Source organism: Lolium perenne, chromosome 5 (genome assembly GCF_019359855.2).
Source record: "Lolium perenne isolate Kyuss_39 chromosome 5, Kyuss_2.0, whole genome shotgun sequence".
NCBI lineage: Eukaryota > Viridiplantae > Streptophyta > Magnoliopsida > Poales > Poaceae > Lolium > Lolium perenne.
Window position 1 is genome coordinate 80,675,060 of NC_067248.2, and position 15,793 is coordinate 80,690,852.

General features: G+C 43.9%; 2 protein-coding genes across 2 annotated transcripts; one reads left to right on the top strand and one right to left on the bottom strand.

Moving 5' to 3' along the window:
- Window positions 1-4,529: 4,529 nt before the first annotated feature.
- Window positions 4,530-9,444, top strand: LOC127299536 (putative E3 ubiquitin-protein ligase RF298). The gene is made up of 3 exons (XM_051329502.1): window positions 4,530-4,714; window positions 6,060-8,089; window positions 8,789-9,444. The coding sequence occupies exons 1-3, from the start codon at window positions 4,555-4,557 to the stop codon at window positions 9,236-9,238; spliced, it is 2,640 nt and encodes an 879-aa protein (XP_051185462.1). The 5' UTR covers window positions 4,530-4,554; the 3' UTR covers window positions 9,239-9,444.
- A 3,241-nt stretch (window positions 9,445-12,685) lies between these two features.
- LOC127299537 (small ribosomal subunit protein uS4y) lies at window positions 12,686-15,206 on the bottom strand. The gene is made up of 3 exons (XM_051329503.2): window positions 15,085-15,206; window positions 13,586-13,967; window positions 12,686-13,042 (listed from the first exon to the last, which is right to left on the bottom strand). Exons 1-3 carry the CDS (start codon window positions 15,110-15,112, stop codon window positions 12,865-12,867), a joined length of 588 nt encoding a protein of 195 aa, XP_051185463.1. The 5' UTR covers window positions 15,113-15,206; the 3' UTR covers window positions 12,686-12,864.
- Between the last annotated feature and the right edge of the window lie 587 nt (window positions 15,207-15,793).

Sequence of the window (15,793 nt, forward strand, 5' to 3'; positions counted from 1 at the left end):
CTATGGACCCATAGTCCAGGGGTGAACTACTCACTCATCACTCCGGAGGCGATCATGGCGATGAAGAGTCCTCCGGGAGATGAATCCCCTCTCCGGCAGGGTGCCGGAGGCGATCTCCTGAATCCCCCGAGATGGGATTCGCGGCGGCGGCGTCTCTGGAAGGTTTTCCGTATCGTGGCTCTCGGTACTGGGGTTTTCGCGACGGAGGCTTTAAGTAGGCGAAAGGGCAGGTCAAGAGGCGGCACGAGGGGCCCAGGGGACAGGCCGGCGCGGCCAGGGCCTGGGCCGCGCCGCCCTGTCATCGGGCCACCTCGTGGCCCCACTTCGACTCCCCTTCGGTCTTCTGGAAGCTTCGTGCAAAAATAGGACCATGGGCGGTGATTTCGTCCAATTCCGAGAATATTTCGTTACTAGGATTTCTGAAACCAAAAACAACAGAAAACAGCAACTGGCTCTTCGGCATCTTGTTAATAGGTTAGTTCCAGAAAATGCGTAAATACGACATATAATGTGCATAAAACATGTAGGTATCATCAATAAAGTAGCATGGAACATAAGAAATTATCGATACGTTGGAGACATATTAGGCGGCTACAGAACTCTTCGTGGAATATGACCGGATATTTTAGGGTTTTCGAGATGGAGAGAATATATAGGCGGAAGGGCGGCCTCGGAGGAGCCAGGGGGTGCCCACACCACATGGCGGCGCGGCCAGGGGTGGGCCCGCGCCCCCCTATGGTGTGGGTCCCCTGCTGGCCGCCTCCGACTCTCCTTCGATGTTCTGGAACCCTCCGAGGAAAATAGGAAGTTTGGCTTTTGTTTCGTCCAATTCCGAGAATATTTCATGTGTAATATTTCTGGAACCAAAAACAGCAGAAAACAGGAACTGGCACTTCGGCATCTTGTTAATAGGTTAGTTCCGGAAAATGCATAAAAATGATATAAAGTGTGAACAAAACATGTAGGTATTGTCATAAAACTAGCATGGAACATCAGAAATTATAGATACGTTGGAGACGTATCAGTGGTTCACAGAAAAGGGGAAGAAAGGAGGGGGGAAGAGGTGGCGACGCGAGGGGAAAAGAGGAGGGGAACGCTAGGGTTTGCGTGGAGGATAAGAGAAGGGAGGGAGTAGGTGGAGGAGCGGCGCCGTGGTGGTGGGAGGAAGACCACAGGGTCACGCTCCTTGTGTGGTGTCCTGGAGAAGATGACAACGAGAGTACCGTGCGAAGCGGTAGGATCCAGGGGTGGGCTCGGGCTAGGATTAGAAGAAAGAAGCTAGGCCACCGAGGAGAAAACTAGGCCAAGGAGAGAGGGGAGGGGAACGGGCCAGGAAGGAAAAGGGAGGCCCAGGGTGAAAGGGGTTAGGTTTTTTTAACTCCTTTTTCGTTAGCTGATTTGAAAATTGGTTTCAACAAAGTTTTAAATTTAAACTCCATTTGAATTCAGACATGGAGGTGAGAGGGAGAGAACAGATAGTTTTAAAGTAATAATTTTATTTGTTGGAAAAGTTTGGTTTTAGGGTTTGCTTAAAATAAAAGACAAAGGGGAGGGTTTATTATAAAACCATATGAGAAGGAAACAAATTAACTAGGGTTTATAAAAATAATTTTATTATGTAAAACATGGATGATATGATGCATATGCCATGATGACTTGGAACGACACGGAAAAACAAGCAGCGGAGAAAAACAAATCTATGGGGTTTTTCCGGGTCGTTACGCATCGGAAGTGTTCCGAGGTTACCATATATATGAAATTATTGTCGGAATCATTCTATTGATATTTCGTATTGGGTAGATCTCATCTGGATGAATTCGATTGTCCGGAGGCCGTCGAAATAAGAGATGGAAGAGTTCACGAGAAGGGGAGACATGAAGGTGGTCGGGCAGTCCACGAGGACCCTCCCGAGTTGATGGCCCCTCCTCCACCTATAAATAGAGGTGCACCACCTCAATTGGTATTCAATATAATCTCGGAGTTTCTCCCGGCCATTTGGTTGGATATGTCTCTTGATGCATGCAAGAGCACAGGTTCGTCAAAGTATCCTCGTAGAATTATGACTTCCGGTTTATTATCGATCCCAACGAGAAGCTTAAGTGAGTGTTTATCTACGGTGTTTCCAAGAAGGTGGTGTCGTGCCGGCACGTGGGCCTCACCTCATGGCCCATTGATGCATGTAAAATGCATACATGAACTTTGTCCTTTATCATATTGAAGTTCCACATTTTTGCAACATATATGATGATAATACCATGTTTTACATTGATTTATGGAGATTTATCAATGATCCCTTTTATTTGTTTATAACGCTGCAGAACAGAAAAACCCTGTTTTGTGTATTTTTCACTTTCAGAGACCGATACTGAGTCAAATTGACCTCAGATTTTTGGAGCGTCACTTTTTAATCAGGAGGAACAACATGGGCCCTGGAAGCTCACCTGGAGAGGCCTGATGGCCAGAAGAGACCAGGTGGCGCGGCCTACCTTCCTGGCCGCGTCACCCACGCTCTTTCAGTCGTTGATCGCCCGTTTGCCCTGATTCTTTCGCAAACCGACGTATTTTGCCCTAAAACCGAATATATATGACCCCGAAGAGTTCTCGAGAGGAGAGCGTCACAGAAAGACAGAAACACCAAAACGGAGGCTACTGCAGAGAAGATTGGAGGGGAAAACTCCGCCAGGATCACAGCCGGAGGGATCTCCATCTTCTCCAACATCTTTATCATCACCATGATCAAGAGGGAGTAGTCTACCTCTAGACTACGGGTTTGTGGCAGTAGCTTGATCTATTTCTCTCATGTTGTTCATAGTTCTTAGTGTCATATGAGCTACCTATCATGATTATGGTCATATTTGTAATACCTATGTGGTGGATCCTTATTCTATGATATTGTTTTATGAGATCTGATCTTATTATTTAGTGAGATTTATTGATAGATGTATATTATGTACCCGTTCTTAAATTTATGTTCTGATCCAACATCTATACAAGAGCGTGTGTGGGGTGATATGTGTGTGTTGGATGGAGTAGCATGGTTCTAGTGATTGGATAGTGACAATATGTTCAAGATCTATTATGGTTTTGCCTTTATTTTGCTAGCTCACTAGGGATAAAGTGAATGCATGTGCTATGTTCATCATGTGACAACAATGATGATCTTGTTTGTTTAAGGTAGCATATTTGATATTAAAACTTCATGTCTAAGTAGTACTTATTGCTATGCTCTGTTAAATTCTTAATACACGATTGATGAAGTTTCTTTCTTGTGGAGTATAACAGAGATGTGTTGCACCATCTCTATGTTAGGACGTGATGCCCATATTAATTCTGATCTTACATATAATATTATACGCACTTTAATATCTCATTGATGAATTGCTTTTTGCCCACCACAACTTTACGAGAGAATAGTCAAGTGAACCCACGAACCCCGGTTCACTTTTTATCGTAAGAAACACCTTTATATTGATTTACGTTGTTTTCCATTTGTTGCACTATTTTAATTCGAAAATACAAAAATATTTACTTTTTTATTTGCATCTAAAACACAAAAAACAAGCAATCTCTTTACAGTTTTTACTTAGTTATTTTCTCTAGTTCAGTTTTTACTTGTTTTATTTCTACTTGTGTTATTTACCTACGTGAAACCTTGTGCTTGCAACCGCACGGTAGAGTTGGGGACACAAGGCATTTACTTTACCTGCAGGATTGCTTGAAGAAGAGAGAATAATACACTCTTTCATCCAGTTCCCGAGAGTTCGATATAAACCCTCGAGTCACCCTTGTGGGGAAGATACTCCCTTGATACAACACTATGTAAGATACTCCCTTGATACAACACTCTCTACTTCGAGTCCCAACGTATCAAGATCTTTTTAGTGTTGCTAGTAGCCTTATCACCCATGCATGGCATGCTTGGTAAACGGGTCTACACGTTTAGCCTTTTTAGGTTGTTTCCGGTTTTCTTTGCCTTTTGGGCCAAATTTTACAAGAACTAGAATAGGTTAATATATATAGGGTTCATGTTGTGTCGTCCTGCAGACCTCGTCCAGGTGGATGAGCATGGCCATGATGTGCTACATGCTAGGCACACCTGTTTAGTCGGGTGCCGAACTTACACACACATGCTCCGGTGCCATCGTGAAAATTCGGCCAGTTGCCCACGCTATCACCCCATTTCATGGGCGCCAATATATCCCGCCCTCCCAAAGATACTTTATTTCCATCTGCATCCCTATTTGATGTGGGCTTTGGCGCCCAACATTTCTTTGTTTCATTTTTTTCAAAACTAGCCTAAACTTCTCACTTGTGTCTAGGGGAAGATTTGGAAAATTTCTTATTTTGAAAAACTTCAGAAAACGCGAACACACGTGAAAACCTGATTAAAAAAACCCCACAAAACCAACAGAAAAATGAAGAAAAACCGGAAACCCTCTGGCTAAACAGGCCGGCCCATGTGGGGCACATGCGCGCATTGGGCGTTATATAGGGTTTCAACCATTTCACGGCCAGGAGCAGGACGACCACATCGCCGCCTGATTTCCAGTCGCCATGGCAAAACCCCCCAAAATTCCCAAGCCCTCGCCTTCCCCTCTCCGCTCCTCCTCCACCGCCGGAGCACCGCCGCCGACCACTCAGGCTGCCAAAATCCCCAAACCCTCGTCTTCGCCTCTCCGCTCCTCCTCCGCCGGAGCTCCGCAGCCGACTCAGGGTGAGCGACCCCCTCCCGCCGCCCCTCTCTGGAAGTGGGGTTTTTTTCCCCCTCTATTTGTGTTCTTTCCTTTCTGGCGCGTCCATGCTTTACTGCTAATTTCGTGAGGATGGAGATTTTCGCGAGTTTCCTCCCCAATTTCGACTGCCGCGCTCCACCGTTGCTGTCTGTATTTCGCGATTAAGGAACCTCTCCAGCGAAAACCTAGTACTTTTGTTGGGGTGTCTCTTCCCCTTTCCCCTTTGTTTTCTTACTGGTGCTCCATGCTTAGTAGGTTTGTAAGGATCGCTGTGCCATTGGGGGTTTCTATTTTATTCCCCTCTATTTTCGATGCCCCTTTCCTTGCTCTATTTCGCCACGGAGAAATTTCTCCGGCCAAAATCTTGAATTTTTTTTGCTTTCTTGATTGGTGGTTCTCTGTAATCCCATGTTCCCTGTGCTTTGAATTGCTGCGAAACCTGGTGTCCTGGTTTAGAGCTCGCTTGCAGGTTGAATTTTTGTCGCAGCTTTCCCTGGTTATTTCACTGAATAATTTTTTTTTCCTCTGCTCATTTTCCACAGATTTGTTGTTCATTTAACTCTCATCTCGCTTGTATCAAGTATACCTTCACAATGTATCTGAAACAGCCGAAGCCTATGTACTTATTTCCAAAGAATCTAATTTTATATGGAAATGAATTTAGCATATTCACAATTTACTTGCATGCCTGCTATGCCGCTAATGTATGTATAGTGTATGAGTTGGTAACCGTACCTATATCTGTGGATGCTTGATACCATTTTTATCCACAATGTGGCTCCCCTCTGTTGCTAGACTCACATAAAAGGGTGCTGTTTATTTACTTGTTAGAACAAATGTCATTTGTATGTAGAGAGATACTTAGTCTAATCTCATGCACACACACTATGGGTATACTCTGATGCATGAAGAGATGTTTTGGATGATGATGGGCTTTACTAGGCACATTCACCCTTTTTGCGGTGATTGCACTTTTTAATAGCTTATATAGTTTTCTACTAAAAACTGGTACATTTGCTTAGTTCAAAAGTGTGCTGCACTAAAACTTTGATGAAATTTCGTGCTTTTAAGTTGAAGTTACACTTTAATGTTGAGGGAAATGGGTATCTCTGTATCTTGAATGTACACATCTGTGTTGTACCAAATGCATAACTTACAACTGTGAGTGCACAACTTCGTTTCACTTGCTAAGTGCCATAGCAGTAGATCTGCACATGCTAAGTGTCATCGCTTATAATCGTTTTGATTTTGATCCTTTGTTGAGTGCCACTGTCTTGCGTTGATTGTACTCTTACATCGTTCAACCCTCATTTCTTTTTGTGGCAGATAAATATACTGTCCCAATCATGAGTGCTGCTGGCAACAGCAGCAACCTGTGTTCTTCTCGTGTTGGAGAAAGAGATAAAAATAGTACTGCAAAATTACCGCCGTCAGCTGCTGGTGAAATGCTAGTGAATCCCGACAATGCTGGTTTATCTTTGACTGATCTCAAGCTTCAACATTTAAGGTCAAGTGTAAAAGCTTTTCTTGATGAATACATCGCTTCTGAGGATCTTGATCTGGGTTCGGAAAAGGAGCATGTTGGATCGGATGGGTTCCCATATGTGGACTGGGCTGACCTAAGGGGTATTGCATTATACAGCTTACACGCGTTCTTCAAAACTGCAGTTGAGACTATATCACAGGAAGGGTACTCGGAGGATGCTGTTATTCATGCCATTAGGGACTCTGCACTCTGTTACCAGTTTGATGGACCTATCACAAAGATCGCAGATAGTGCACGTGCAATGCTAAAGAGTGGCCGGCAGGTTGATTCTCCTCCGAGTGAAAATCTTGACATGCATTTGCACATGCTGGGTTTGTATGTTCTTAGTTGTGCATCAAGTTTGCTGAAGAAATATTTTCCATTCTTCACATGGAGCGACGCATTATGGTGCATTATGCTCTGTGACATGGATATCTCTGTTGCTCATGCTTTCTCTGTTGATATGAGTTCTTATGGAAATGAACAATCGGACTGGCTTGTCGTAAACAATCAGAACGCAAATGATCCTTCAGGAAGTTATTCTTGTAGTCCCTCAGAATCTCCTGGAGGAGCTGCACTGCCTCAATCTGAACAATTAGAACAGTGGAGAGCTGCACTAGCTCAATCTCCTGAAAGGATGTGGAGCAAAGTTTTAGCAGATTATATAGCAATTCAAAAGTGTACAGGGAGGGATCACGTTTCTTCTTCTGGTCAAGACCATGTTTCTTCTTCAGGTCAAGACCACGTTTCTTCTTCTGGTCAAGACCATGTTTCTTCTTCTGGTCAAGGACATGCTTGTTCTTCCAGTCAACCGGAGAAGCCCTCTTCACTGGCTAGGACTGTTGTTACGCATAACAAAAAAGCAGCTAAAGGCACCAGCAGTAAGAGAAGTCTTAAAGAGAGTAGATCAGTGATGGCATTTCTTGAAGCTGCTAATAGCACTTTGACAGCCACATCAAAGGCAGCAAAAAGCCTAAAATCATCCACATCATTTACAACTATGCATCTTTCTAATCTGTCCTTGCTCAAAAAGATAGATGCACCAACAGTGGTTTCAAGTCAGCCAGCTTCTTCTCCTGCTAACCACGCTTCCAGCTCATCGTCTACTGGGAAAACGGTAACTAAGCGACAAGCTCAACCTGGTGACCTCGTATACTTTTCTCTCCCACCTGTTAACAACTCTTCCAGCTCATCGTCTACTGGGAAAACAGCAAGTAAGCAACAAACTGAACCTGGTGGCCTCATACACTTCTCTTTCCCAAATACTCCGGCAGATGGCTTTGATTTTGAATTCTCACATGATGGGATGCGGACGTCTTGGGTTCCAAAAGATAGGAAAGAGGAGATTGCTCTGGATCTGATTAGACGTTTGGGAGAGCTGAAGTTGGAGGTGAAAGTTTGGACAGACTGGGCCAGTGAAAGGTTACTGCAATCACTAAAGAGGCTTGCAATTGAGCAACCTTCTCTTGCATTGCTCAGAAAGGAAAAGGAAACATCTGAGTGTGGTGTGCTTACACAGAAGCTTGAGGAGACAAAAAAATCATTATGTGATATTTCAGTGGAGCTTGATTGTGTCGATTCTCTTGAACTGAAGCTTACTGATGAAGTTGAACTTTCTAAGCGTGAAAGGGATTCCGGCAAGTTACAGGAGGAGCAATCAGCAGCTAGGCTTGCTGACATTTTGAGGAAGGAAAATGCGTCCTGTGTGAAACTGAAGTCTACTGAAACAGAGAAGATCCTTTTGCAAGAGAAGCTTGCTGCTGAAAGGAGTAACTTATGTAGGCTACTGAAAAATCTAGAGCAAGCTGAAGGATATAAAAATGTATTAGAGGTATGCCAATTCCACTCATGTTTGCTTCAAATTTGATGCATGCTCAGATTAGTTTTATGGCTAGAATGACAGCACGAGCATCATATTCTTCTAATACTTTTCTGTTGCATGATATCCTCCTCTGTATGCGAAAGGAGGCCCCTTTATTGGTACCCATAATCCCATATGCATAACCTATCCTTTCCCAAATGGATGTTAACTAGCATTAGAATTCGGTTCATATATTTTTCTGTTTGTTTGTGTAAATGGCCCTGCTTTTATAAAGCCAAACGGTTTTGGTACAACTTCGGACTGGGGATACCAACTATTACGATACTAGCTCAACAGCCTCCCGCTGGAAGAAACACCTCCAAAACCACTTCCAAAAAGAACCCCAGGGCACAAGAAGAACAACCCCAACTCTAGCAAAACACCCTCTCACAAACACTGCAGGGACTACAGAGCTAAAAGATGAGACAAAAGCAGAAAAACAAACTGGAACCCACACCACCAGAAATCACACAGATCCTCCTCTCTCTTAAAGTTTGTAATTGTTTGTCAAAACTCGTCTTGTTTATCTTTGTTGTCATGTGCGGGTGCAGGTATTGCACATGGGAGGACATGATTCAAAATCACATTCATGCATAGCTAATCCATGTATTTTCCTAGATAATGTATTTTCTTTCTTGCTTTAAACTATGCCATCGTTAAATACTACAGAAAAAGCTCGAGGGAGGAAAGAAGATGATGGATGAAACTCTGAAGCAGGTTGACATTGCAAGAAATGAAGTGGAACGGGTCAAGTTGTCAGCAAGAAGAAAATCTAACAATGTATTGGTGAATGCAGAAAATGAAAAGAAAAGGTTGCAAGCTAGTGCTAAGGAACTCCAGAAGCACATACAAGATTTGGAGTTTGATCTGGCTCGTGGTAGGCCCCAGAGACTTGCCGTGCTTATGGGTTCTCCAGTGTTACTGCCTGATTCCGTAGAGCAGGAGCGTGAATGTCAAATGTGCTTGGACGAGGATGTTTCAGTAGTTTTTCTCCCATGCGGGCATCAGATTTTCTGCATAAGCTGCAATCAGCTTCACCAAGATAAAGGTGTGCCAGACTGCCCATTCTGCAGATCGCCCATCCAAAGGAGGATATGCGCTCAGTTTTCTGACAGTTAGGGCTAAAACCAGTTGTGCTGCTAGTCAAAGATCAATTTTCTGACAGTTACCTATGTCAGCTCCTAGCCTCAGTTAGATGCTTTAGAGAACTTGCAAGTCGGGAAACGATGCACGTTTTGTTGTGCTAGTTACAAGTAGAACTGGTACCTTTTATATAAATATATGGTTACATTCGTAAGCTTAAGCTGGCCTCAGTTTATTTCTAAGCGACGTATTATATCTGGGAAATATGTGACACAACTTTGGTAGTACAAAGTTGGCACCTGTATACTGAATTTCTTTCTTCTTTCTTACATAAAATGTGCTAGGAATATGTGTTCGAACTTGAACTTTTTCATGTTTATAGAACATTACTCCCCTAACATTTTGGCTAATAATTTTTTTAGAACTCCTGCCACGGATACTTTCTCATTTGGCATCTGGTATAGCAGATAGGGCCAGCTCTTGTGGGTGCTGTTGAGCAGCTTCTCCGTCAAAACGAGACTTAGTGAAAAAAAAAACTCATTTTAAACCGTTTCCCTTAGCAACCTGTTTCACCTGTGGGACAACACAAATAATAAGCTGCTGGGACTGTGAACTAACTACAGTTTCTCATGAGCTTACTTCCACTGCTCTCTCTCAAAGGATCCGATCACTTGTCTGAACCCATCACAAGGATAATACAGAGAACACTTTTTTTTTTTTGAAATTCAGAGAACACTATTTTTGGTACGATTTTTGGTTTATACTACTGGAAATAAAAGAGCCAAATCCACATATAGAGTGGAGGGTAGGGTTTGTACGCCCAAGGGAAAACGAGATAAGATCCAGATCGATTACAAGGGTGGCGTTATAGCCAAACACTCAGTTGCGGTGGTTGAAAAGCAGGAGAAGGAACAGCGGAGAGACAGCCGAGCGCTAAAGTTGGAAGCGTAACAGCGATGTCTTGACGCGTCTAGGCCATTGTATGTAGAAGAACGGTCGGAGATTTCTTCACTTCGGCGCGAGCGATGTGAAGCCACAAGCTTTCTTCAGATATCTTGAGTGTCAGTCCTGACAATTCCCCCCTGTTAGGACCAGACTTGTCCTCAAGGCCTAAACACTGGAAAGATCTTCTGAACAAATGTTGCATCTTCCCAACTTGCTGCTTCTTGAGGCAGATTCACCCATTTCACTAGCCAACGGACCACTGGTATGCTTATATTGCGTTGAACCCTTGGAATCATCTTCCGGAGCAACTTGGATGTGCCCATTTTCATCAGTGAGTCGAGGTGTGGTGATGGAATGACATATTTTCCTGAGTGTTTCTTCAGTTGGGTGACATGGAAGGTTGGGTGGAGCTTGCATCCTTCCCGGAATAATATTGTATATACAGCAGGGCCAATTCTGGCGATCACTCTGAATGGACCATAATATTTGGAGTGGAGCTTGAGATACATGTGGCTGCTCAAGGAGGTATGACGGTGTGGCTGGATTTTCAAGTAGACCATGTCTCCAGTGACATACTCTTTCTCCTTCATGTGTTTATGAGCATAGTGCTTTCATTCTGGTCCGTGCTTTTACCAAGTTGTCCTTTATTATTTCTGCAGTAACTTGTCTTTGCTGATTGTTAATGGCACTCTCGGATTCTGAGTCAATTGGGAGGTTGACTTCAGCAATCAAGGAAGGAGGAAATCCACGGAGAACCTAGAATGGGTTCATGTTTAGAAAGTTTAGTGATGTGTGGAAACTAGAATTATACCAACATTCGGCCATAGTGAGCCAACTGTACCATTTCTTTGGCTGGTTAAAGGACATGCACCTTAAGTAGTTTTCCAAGCACTGATAGACCCCCTCAGTCTGTCCATCGGTCTGGGGGTGATAAGAAGTGCTGAAGTGGAGTTTGACACCCATACTTTTGAACATACTCTGCCAGAGGTTACTGGTGAAGATCCGATCTCTATCAGCTACTATGACAGTTGGAAGACCATGCAACTTGAAGATGTTGTCAGTGGATGCCTTGGCTACGATTTGGGCAGTAGTTGGGTGCTTCATGGAGATGAAATAGGCATATTTTGTAAATCTGTCTACCACCACCAAAATCAGATGATTTGGGGGTGACCTTCTATGAAATCCATACTATGTGTGTGAAAGCAAAGTCTGGTACAGGAAGTGGCTGCAATAAGCCAGGAGAGGGGACATATTCAGATTTATTCAAATGACAGCCTGGAGACTGTTTGACAAATTGAATAGTGTCCCGTTTCATGCCATGCGAGTGAAATAGTAACTTGACCCTTTGGCATGTCTGCTTTAGTTTGCCACAATGGCCGACAAGGATTTTATCCTTGTATCAGATAATGCCATTAATTAGTTTGTAATTTGGCTTTGCAGTAGCATCAATGGCCAGCTTGGATAGCAATTCCTTCCATGTGTCATCAGTGGTGTAGCTTTGCACAATTTGAGTGATCCAATTAGGTGTCACAGTACTAGAAAATATTGCATTCAAGTGGTACTTGACTCTGGATGGGGCATCTGCCACTTTGTTTTCCCTACCCTTCTTATACTCAATTGTGTAATTATATCCCAGTAACTTCACCAGCAACTGGTGTTGAATGCCATCAAACCAGCTCAATTACTCAGATTGCACCCGAACTGTGCCTCCGCCTCCAAGCCGCCACCGCGTCACCACTCCTGCCGGAATTGAAGGTGAACTGCGAAGGATTTGACGGGAGATCCCAACCTCACAGTTTCCTTGATCAAATTCGCTGCCAAGAACCGCTAGCTCCTGATACCAATTGAGAGGATTCGACCACTTATCTGAACCCAATCACAAGTATAATACGGAGAACACTATTTTTTGTATGATCTTCGGTTTATATTACTGGAAATTAAATAGCCAAATCCACTGCTCTCAAGGCCATTTCGTAGCCAGCTTCACCCGTGGGACAACTTAGACAATAACCCAGCTTCACCGGTAGACAACTTAGACAATGACCTGCTGGGACCGTGACTCAGGCATGGAGAGGTTTCCGCACAAACAAGAGCTTTGTCCTCGTTTGGGTATATTTGACCAGTTGTAAATTCGGGTGTTTGGGTATATTTGACCAGTTGTAAATTCGGGTTTATTTGGCCAGCAAATTGGTTACTTCATAGCCTCGTTGTTTCCAAATGATCACTTCCCACTGAATAACGTAAATTCATCTCTTGGCCAGTAAACTGTTGCTCACTGCTAAAAAAGACCAATGAACTCTTCTGTAGCTAAACTCTTCTACAGTGTAGCCATTTGTTGAATTATTGCCACCCCATTTCATCAAAAAGTAGGTTAACCCTTCACATATATTTATTCTAAAACCGGACATCAGCATCATTTTGTCACAGCAAACAAATGAACAACGAAAGGCCATGCATTTGCATGACAAACATAGCAGAAGCATAATTTCACAGGTCATGGTCGAAAATAACTGCATCAAGATAGAACAGCCCAAAGTCAACATAGGAAAGTGCATGCTAACAACACGAGATAAAGCAACAAAACGTCCTGCCTAGAGGGAAAAACCCATGACAAGTCTCAGGCCAGGCCTCTCAGCTAAAGTACTCATGACACACCAACATTCTCAGGATGATTGTATTTTGATAAATATTAGGTGATAGCTACTAGTAGTTCCTTATCACTCCTCATCCTCGTCACCACCAGCGTCACCGCCACCACTTGCCTTCTTCTGGTTCTTCCTCTTCACCCTGCCTGCTGGGCCTCCACCGAATGGGCTTGTCAGCGAAAAGTCGATGTGCTTCTCAGACTCAACCCTCACCATGAAGGACGGGACATTGACGATTTGCCTGCCAACCCTGCAATGTGGTTTGGAGCAAATGTCATCTACCACTTCAGCCACAACATGAACAGCTCAACAGAAACATTGTTCAAAGAAACAAACATTACTCCACACTAATGAAGTCTCATTGGAGGTACCACAACAGAACTCAGACCACATAAACAAATAATACAAAAGACAGGATCAACAATATGATAACTATCAGTTATGAAGAATCATTTCGTCAGACACTCGGGTTACTGATGCATGAGGAAGAACTAGAACCTTTGGATAAGATGTTCAATAATACAAGATACACACCTAACTAGTCAATCTTGGAAGTGCACAAAATTGATACATGCAAGTAACCAATGACAACATACATCATATTATGTTACAGCCAGTCACTAAACCAGATCAATGCAACCTATCTAGTTGTTAACCTCAGTAGATGGTTGTGAACGATTTATATCTTATCCCCATCAGTTAGCCAACCAACTAGAGAAGCCATTGAGGTTTATAGATGATAAACCAAATTTACTTAAGCATGTGCAAGAACAATAAAGCAGCAGAAGCATACCTGATGTGGCGCTGCCTGATCAAGACACGGGCATGGTGGATTGACTTTGCCATGCCAGCCTTGAAGACAAGAGTCTGAAGGCGCCTGGCAAGGAAGTTCTCAGCAGTCAGGGCAAGGACGTAATCAAGCTTGTCCTGACCCTCAGCGAGGAGCCCATAGCGGTTCATGCGGCGGAGAAGCGCAGCACCCTCGAAGATACGGCGGGGGTTCTTCTCATCCAGTGTGAGCAAGTGCCTTGCAGCATTGCGGATCCTGCTCAATGCATACTGAACCCTCCACAGCTCGCGCTTGCACCTCAGTCCATACTCACCGACCAGCTTCAGTTCTGCGTCGAGACGCTCCTTCTCATAAGGACGCCTTGGCTTCTTGAAAGTCTTACCATCTGCAAGAGAAAGCATGAACATTGTAAATATGAAGCAAATAATTGTACTAAGGCAATGTATCAGTAGTTATCAGGCAAGAAATGTAAAAAAACAGGTGACAAAGGAACAAATGCAGTCATCTTGTAGCATACAGTTAATGCCAGGCACCAAATGGAATTTAACCTGCCATGATGATGCCTTAGCATATTAAAAGCAGGCAATGTAACAAGCTCATTGACACTTTCAACTCAAGAGTAATACATCAGATATACAAGAATACTGTATATACCAAAGACACTGGTCTCAATATGAAATAAAATGTTCGCACTAAACAAGCAACATGCTCTCAGAGGAAATGGATAACGCTAACAGGTGGGGAGATGAATTTTGGCACTCTTATATCTGTAGGTAAGAGCAACCAACAAAATCAGGTGGCTACATTATTGAACAATTGAGAAACACAGTAATCATTTCGTTCGTAACTATTCTGGTGGCATGCTACGGCAAATTCATCTGCTACCAAATCAAGAGGAACTTACAAGAAACATCAACAACTAGAGATGAATAAATTCTACTGCAGACTACACACATGTGTGCTTGGACTTCTCTTTGGTTAGTCCAGAAGCCAAGTTGAGCAGCAGTATAGCTGATAGATATAGGCTGCATAGAAATGTCCTCCTAAAAAGAACTTGTTTACAACTGACGAATCTTTACCGTCCAAGCATATTCAAAGAGATACCACCAACCGCATAACAACTGCTCGCGTAACCCACCCATGAACTAGATCTAGGGCACAGTCTGGAAATCACGGCATGCACAACTCAAAGCTAGACAGTCGGAACAGAAGATAGGCCAAAGGCTTACGCTAATAATCATTCCACTACGGGACCGGGATGATACAAATCTTTCACTCGCTAATCACCAGATATCAGCCACGCTGCACCTTAAGAAACCAGAGCTAAGAGATCTCTGACCTCCCCAGCGCGACAAGCTGCCGACGAAGGCAGCAGCACAGGACTAATACTTGCGGCCGCTAAGCACACTCTACTACATCGGATCACGGCGAGCGCGAAGAAACCAAGAGGCTACGCACGGAGCACGAGATGGTAGACGAGAAGGAGAGGTGCGCGGGCTTACAGTTGCGGTAGAAGTTGACGTGCACCATGGCTGGAGCTCTCTCCTCGCTCTCTCTCTCTCTCCCGCTGTGCCGCCGCCGCCGCCGCTCTGTGGTGGAGATTGATAGGAGGGGGAGATGGGAGAGACGAAGACGGGTATTATATACCTGCCAACAAAACCCTAGCGGGCTGGGGGTTACCGCAGATGGGCTATGTGGCTCGGCCCGTTAATGTTGCGGTGCAACCATAGCTGAGGATACGGCCTGCTCCTCTTTGGATGAAATGTCGGGTCAGCCCACATAGCTGGCCCTCGAACCTCAGCCCCGGAGATTCTGCCCCCACTTCTAAAAAAAAATCGTAGATTTCATGGGTTTTTTTACTGCTTGTAGATGTAGATTCCACGGGTTAGGCCAACTCCAAACCCTGCAAAACGCAACTTTTTTTGGTCCGTTTGGTTCCGAATATGGCGGTCCGCGGATAAAGAAAATACCGTGGTCCGGATGTGGGTAGCGACGGTCCTAACAGCTGTCCGTAAATGTTCGCGGTCACACATATTTTGGCCAATTTTGACATAGTTTTGCGCACTTCGGTAATGAAAACGGTGATGATTTCAAGGAAAACCATTAGGATTGCACTAGCATTAGTTCAAAGATGGAAAGCTAAAAAGATATAGTTTATTACACAATCATAGCATTCAAGGTCATAAAACAAATACAAAGTATCATAGGACA

Bases quoted from the DNA above. Each gene is read 5' to 3' on its own strand.
- LOC127299537 (XM_051329503.2), bottom strand. From the start codon at position 15,112: ATGGTGCACGTCAACTTCTACCGCAACT. The intron at 13,968-15,084 runs GTAAGCCCGCGC...TTTCTCTTGCAG, and splicing joins CGTCAACTTCTACCGCAACT to ATGGTAAGACTTTCAAGAAG. The intron at 13,043-13,585 runs GTATGCTTCTGC...ACCACATTGCAG, and splicing joins ATCAGGCAGCGCCACATCAG to GGTTGGCAGGCAAATCGTCA.
- LOC127299536 (XM_051329502.1), top strand. From the start codon at position 4,555: ATGGCAAAACCCCCCAAAATTCCCAAGCCCTCGCCTTCCCCTCTCCGC. The intron at 4,715-6,059 runs GTGAGCGACCCC...TTTTTGTGGCAG, and splicing joins AGCTCCGCAGCCGACTCAGG to ATAAATATACTGTCCCAATC. The intron at 8,090-8,788 runs GTATGCCAATTC...TAAATACTACAG, and splicing joins GATATAAAAATGTATTAGAG to AAAAAGCTCGAGGGAGGAAA.